Source organism: Nannobrachium achirus, assembly GCF_963921795.1.
Source record: "Nannobrachium achirus genome assembly, chromosome: 2".
Lineage (NCBI taxonomy): Eukaryota > Metazoa > Chordata > Actinopteri > Myctophiformes > Myctophidae > Nannobrachium > Nannobrachium achirus.
The window spans coordinates 73400336-73407464 of NC_137811.1; the positions used below are offsets into that span (position 1 = coordinate 73400336).

At 42.6% G+C, this 7129-nt stretch overlaps 1 protein-coding gene across 1 annotated transcript in view; it reads right to left on the reverse strand.

Moving 5' to 3' along the window:
- Positions 1-2607: 2607 nt before the first annotated feature.
- The window catches only part of hcst (hematopoietic cell signal transducer), a 12905-nt gene continuing 8383 nt past the window's right edge, over positions 2608-7129 (reverse strand). The window contains exons 4-5 of the mRNA XM_080745829.1: positions 4369-4503; positions 2608-2783 (exon numbers count right to left, since the gene is read on the reverse strand). Coding sequence (XP_080601955.1) covers positions 2740-2783; positions 4369-4503 — 179 coding nt within the window. The 3' untranslated portion in view covers positions 2608-2739. The remainder of the gene's footprint in view (positions 2784-4368; positions 4504-7129) is intronic.

The window sequence follows — 7129 nt, forward strand, 5'->3', positions numbered from 1 at the left end:
ACAGTGGAAAAAGGAACTCATTTTAAAGGAGTAGGCCTAGTTCACCCCAATGACTTTTTTCCTATTGATTACTCATGCCATGGAGACTTGAGTTCAATAATATGTTTTTGTGTTTGTCGCATTCCCAAGACAAAAATGTTATTATAGTAAATGTTCCCCCATTGATTCCGGATGACAAATACAAAGATATATATATTATTGTCACCTTCATGTCAGGTGGAAACCTCGTTAGTTTTCACTGACTAGCTCTGGTTTAATACTTTTCACTGGTTCAATGTTTATATAAAACCCACAAGCCACACTTAAAGGAGTAGTTCACTCAAAAATGACTTATTTTCTATCAAGTAATACACACTGCATGCATGAAGCATTGAATTGATGATTTCATCTTATTCCTAAGCCAATCATTTGATGAGCGGGTCATTGCTCTGTAGGACAGTGGTCCTTCAGGTAGTTCCAGGGGGTCCCCACTCCCCAGCTAAATGATAGTTAGGAACCAAATGGACCCTTATGGGTATGTAACTCAGTGTACCCGTCAGGGTCCATTTGGTTCCATTTGTACACTCTCAGAGTTATATTAACATTGATTTTACAATATAAATTGGGGTCCCAGAGATAGAAATGCCATTAAATTGGGGTTAGTAACCCTAATGCACGTAAAACTGGGGGTCCTTGAAATTAGAATGGTCGGGAATCACTCTAGAGCTGTAAAATGCTTCTCTTATGGGGGTCCCTGGAATATCTTTTCAAGTGGGGGTCCACGGGCTAATAAGTGTCAATTTGGGGGTCCTTGACATGAAAATGTTTGAGGACCACTGCTGTAGGAGACCAGAGACTCAGGAATGCGACACAAACTAAAATACCTCAATTTTGTTGTGGGGTGAACTGCTTCTGTAAAATATTTTGTTATGCAATATAACTTATACAATTTGTATTGTATTATGCTAACCAGGGCAGGAATTTCAGGGAGGCCATGAAGGCCATGGCCGTCGTTGCCCCTCAGTTTGGCCTTGTGCCCCTCAAACCAGTGGCATGACCTGAGACCACAGTGGTCTTAATGCCCCAACTGACTGTACTACTTTCTCCTCTGTCATTGTCTTGTCAATATGTAGACAGTAGACACCAGTGTCATGTAGACACCGGTGTCGTGTTGAGTCCCCATTTTTAAAACAATCCAGTATTTTTGAGCGGTGGTAAACCGCTCCTATAGGTGGCTGTGCGTGTGTCTGTAGCCTTTTTCCTCAGCGTTTTGCCATAGCAAAATGTGTGTACGTAGCATCATGTTTGTCTAGTGATGTCATAATTATGTCGTATGTCTGTAGCCTTTTTCCTCAGCGTTTTGCCATAGCAAAATGTGTGTGTGTAGCATAGCCTGTACATCCTAGACTCAAATCCTAGTCTGAAGATGTTACGCAAGCACGACCACCGCTCACTTCACATTGGGTGTGATTTTTATATATTAAATACTAAAATCTTGTTTTATTTGATGGTGTTCCTGCCCTGGCATTTGGCCTTTGTACCCTAAATAAATGGACAACCCCAAAGGCCAAGTGGGGCCTGCTAGCACAATATAACTTATACAATTTGTCTGCAGTATTTAGTCTACCTGCTCTTCTATTCTATGATCTTTAGATCAGGTGTCTTCAACGTTTTCAGGCCAAGGACCCCTTAGTTGAGAGAGAGATGAAGCAGGGACCCCCGCAACCTGTTCATAGATTCCATAATATAGTTTCATCTTTTGACAGCACAATCATCAGTGTATTTTGGATTCATGTCAATTTGTGTTTCCAGATATTTAACCACTTGAACCGTCAATACTTAAAAAACTTGACCTTTCACTCTGTACTTAGTCTGCTCTCTACACCAAAACTCTTTTGGTGTCTTCGATCTACAAGCTCACAACGTCTCGCAGCGCGAGGCGTTGTGAGCTTGTAGATCGGCTATTTTTGGCTAAAATTCTCAGAATATGGACGCTGGGGTTCAAGTGGTTAATATATTAAAGGACGACAAGCGCAGACTTCATGTGCTTCAAAGAAAATAAGCAAATAAAGACTAAAAATAAAAAGAAAAAGAAAATGCAAAGGTCAGCAATGACACAAAATGATGCCAATTACATAAAAATCGATTAAAAACATGAAAGTACAGTTTAACAACACACTCCGAACACTTGTGAGAATGTTGAGGTTTTTAATTTGCTTTGAAAAGAAGACACTGTTGTAACAGACCTTAGATCAGCTGCTATAGAATTCCACAGAGTGGGACCAGACCCTGATTTAGAATGTATCCAGTGTTCAGTGAGGAGACGGTTGTCAGGTGGTGGGCAACTTTGATGCTGGAGAGGGCCACTATATTTTCACACACACTCCAGAGGGCCACACTGCATAATACAGTCAAAAATAGCTGATCTACATGCTCAAAACGCGTCGCACTGCGATGCGTTTTGAGCTTGAAGATCTGCTATGTTTGCTATTTTTGAATTGGAATCCTGAAAAGTTTCATTTTTTATTTAATTTCAAATGCATTTATGTTCCTATGTTAACTGTGTATAAATACAAATACATAGGAAATAAACAAAGACTATTACTAGTCTTTCTAGGTACGTATGGTTCTAGCATGTCAGAAACATAGGAAGGAGCTGAACCATTGATAGATTTAAATGTGAAACTGGTAGGACAATGTGTGGCATTGAATTGGCTTTGAATTGGAAGAAATATGTACAATACACTACAGTGAAGGGGGTCAGGGCTTGCAGTTGGCTCTGACGTTCATGTACACCTCATTAGCTGTAATACACACACACACACACACACACACACACACACACACACACACACACACACACACACACACACACACACACACACACACACACACACACACACACACTCACACACACACACACACACACACACACACACACACACACACACACACACACACAGACAGAGAGACAGAGAGAGACAGAGAGAGAGAGAGATTATTCATTTGACTGGCTCATAAACGGTGCATGTGTATATACTGTACATAATGAATATCTCTGCTGTCGGGCTGAAATCTCCTAACTCCAAAATGTTCATTTTCGGGAAAATGAGCTCAAGTGGAGTTAGGAGGTTTTGACCGAAGGGCTTTTTACTACTTTTCATTGGTTCAATATTATTTTAACCAACACACAGACGTAAAGGGTGTTCAATAGCACATATTTATGAAAAAAGAAAAAAAGAGAGGGCCAATCGGGTGGAGTTAGCTGGTTTGGCAGAAAGTGTGGAGTAAAAAGGTTTTGTCCCAGGCACTTTTTACTACTTTCCATTGGTTCAGTATTATTTTAACCAACACTTACTTGAGGTAAAGGGTGTTCAATAGCACTGATTTATGCCAAAAAAGCACCCTCAAAAATTGAGTTAAGAAGTTTTGGCCAGACAGTGACGAATATATCTTTTTATGTGTGCCCATTCTATGCTTGACATGTTTCTTTTTTTTTTTTTTTTTCTTGCTCTCCCTACCCCCCTCTTATTGTCTTAATGAAAACAACACATTTCACACAAACACACCCCATCTTACATTGTAATGTAATGTAATCATTTTTTCAGACACACTTCATCCAGAGCTACGTAGTTACGATAAACCAGTAAGACGCACTAAGGCCGAGAGGTTGCACACATGGGCGCGTGCACATGGCTGCTTTGGCATGTATACCCTTCTAAAGCCGGCATCATAGTCGCCTGGGCGGTGGAAGGCTTTACACCGCGGTGTAGTCTTTTCGAGTCTTTTTGAGCCATGAAACTACAACGTTACATCATTCCTCACGGTGGAGAGCTTTCCACCGCGAGTTCCAACACATCTCTCTGTTTTTACTATCAGACAGACAGGCTCTACACCCCGTTCACTGATTGGTCGACCTGAACCGGTCTAGACGGTAAAGGACTTCACCGTGGGCCGTGACTATGATGTCCTGCACTTATTTTCTGACTTGAGGTGGAAAGCTTTCCACCGGTGGATAGCTCTCCACCGTACACTCTGATACGGGCTTAAGCTGGTCGAGTCATCACTGTAATGAAAAAAGAATATTGGTGGAAAGGTATGCTCCCCTTCTTTCAGAGAAAAAAAAAAAGTTGTGACACACATTGATCAGATATTATTTTGCATCAAGCTGCTCTATGGCCTGACCAGCGTTCTCAATGGAGCGGAAAAAACGTGTCTGTGTGCAAAGCCCTTTAGAGGTCGGGCGGCCACCCGTCTGAGAAAACCCATTTCGGCCGCTTGTATCTGGGATCTTATACATTCGGTCATGGCCCACACTTCATGACCGTGGTGGTGAGAGTAGGAACGGAGATAGCATTTTAACAACACGTCCAGAATAAGCAGCCTTACCACTGTCGTTCCTCTGGCGCCTCCTGCTGGCCCACTGGTAGGTGACGATAACGATGACCACGGTCAGAACCACGTCTGCACACACGATGCCAGCGATGGTTCCGGGTTCGATCCTGTAGCACCGCCCACTGTCTGCTACACAGACACACACACACACACACACACACACACACACACACACACACACACACACACACACACACACACACACACACACACACACACACACACACACACACAAAGGATGGGGAAATGAAGGCCTGTCCCTGAGATAAGTTAGTGGAGTAGTTTTTTTCCTATTGATTACTCAAGCCATGGAGAATTCAGTTCAATAATATCTTTAGGTTTTTGTCGCATATGACAAAAAAAGATATATATAGTACATTTACCTCCAGTGATTCCAGATGGGGTCCCAATCTGGAATCACTGGGGGTAAATGTATTGAATCTTATGGGGAAGTCTAAAGTCTCAAGTGTCTCAAGTGGTCAGCCAAATGAGATATTAGCATACTATATAAGTGATATTACGCTGATTGTGTATCTCTTTCTTGAGGTAATTGTTTATCACCCAAAATCACAAAGGCTAATTTGACCTTTGGGATCCTCTAATAAGTTGGTGAGTCAAAAAAAAAAACATATATAGGCCTACTGCACTGGCTTTGTAGGGCAGTACTGTCTATGTTCAGAGGTCATCAATATGTCTGTACACGGACAACTGTGTCCGTGACAAAAACTAGATGTTCTGTTTTACACAGCATTAAGCCCTTTGCACACAGGACAGTTGCGTTTTTTTCGTTTGCGGCATGAATAAAACGCATTGGATTTGGTGTGCAAAGGCTGTGCGGAATCGGCGCTGCGGATCCAAAAAGGAGTCATAAAAGGAGTGATGAGTTTTTTACCGCATGCGACAAGACGCACGAATCGAACTGGGTTCGATCGTGAGAAAAAAAACGCACGGCGGCAGCCACTCGTCGCACGGCTAATTCGGAGCCGGTGTGCATGAGGTCATAGAGAATCATTGTTTTCTTTTCAAAAAATGATATTGTCCGTTTTATCCGTGCGGTTAAACGCGCCCGTGTGCAAAGGGCTTTATGGTGTGCTTATTTTGAACATAATAAGACCCTGATACTGGATGTCTAGTCTTAGTCAGGTCCGCTATGTTAATAAAGGTTTATTCGTTGGATTTTTTTGGAGATTTGTAAAACTATACATTTTTGGAATCTTCAGAGCATGGGGAATCCAAAAATCTTTGTTTGCATTTGCACAGACACCTGCAAAGCCTCCATTTTGGACGTTCAAAATGGCCGACATAAATACACAATTTGTGCTATCTTGGCTTCTAGACAACCTAGAAACGTAATTAAACATGCTAATCCTATGTTTTCTGGGTCAAGGAATCGAATTAATGAATGATGGATGTAAAATGTTCTGGACCCCCACCCCCTTTCTGGGGGTTATCTATTTTGGGACCTCCCAGAACAGTACGCTAGCCAGTTAATGTCCGATTTTCATAATATTAGAGTTGTTTTGTAGGTTTTAAAACATCCCAAGTTCATTTATTAGACTTTTAAAGCAGCCAGAATAACCTTTCTGACTTTTGGTTGGGGTCTTTCCTCACCTGGGACCCCCTAGACAGACCCCTGTCTAGGGGTGTCTAGGGGTCTGTCTCAGTAATCGCTCTGCTACTGCTCCAGAACAATGTTAAATTAGATCATAATTGAAGCATAAAAGTTGTTGTAGCTGGGCTCTGAAAACAAAAATGAGTAGTAGCAAATACCAGGGGTCTTCCACAGGGGGTCCGGGACCCCTGCTGGGTCCTCAGAGTTACTACAGGGGGCCTGCCAATCTTGATGGGATCTTTTTTTTTACATTTGAAACTGAAACTTTGAATGTTTTTATGTATCCTGGGTTTATTGCGGCCATAGGTCGCAGTTTGCGACCATAGGTCACAGTTTACTATCAGAACCGTCACATCTTGACCGTATCTATCTGTCTGTCTGGACGGGTAACGCTTTTTTGTTGATTGACTCTCACACTCTGGCATCCCGCTCTGACATCACTGTGATGTCAGGGAACCAAATCCCCTTTATGCCCATATATGGAGATCCCTGTGATGCCAGGGGAACCATAAAAGGACAACTAGGTAGTCATCCGGCAACAGCTCACAGCTGTGAAGCCGGGAGGAGTTCAGATTGACAATCAGGTTCACAGGAGGGGAGGGGGGCGAGCAAAGTGTGGTAGAACAGGGGAAGGGCAAGGGCCAGACACAGAATTTGACATAATGAAAGTATTGCAACTTCTCACTAACGTGTCCATTTATTGCACTGCACTCACACTGACAACACAACACACACACACACACACACACACACACATACACACCTCTTTGTTATTGTCACCCCAAAACCCTCACCCTATCCTCTTAAAGAGCCCATGGTCAGTTATGCCCAAAAAGATTCACTACAATGCAGTAATTTCAGACATGCAGGATCTATTGTCTTCATCATTGTCATCTTCAATGTCCAACCTAATAGTGTTCACACAGTCTCCACCATGGAGTGAAAGGCAGGTTACTTGAGCAGCTGCAGCCATTTTTTGGTGAGCTCAAGTACTGCCTTTGGAGCAGGGAGGGCCAAGACACCTGACTGGAAAATACCCTCCACTCTCTGAATTCCATCTATTTTCTTCAATTGGTGGAAGCTCAGGGCAATTTGTCAGGTATGATTTATCCTGCATTGTGACATAGTTGGCACGGATGTGGT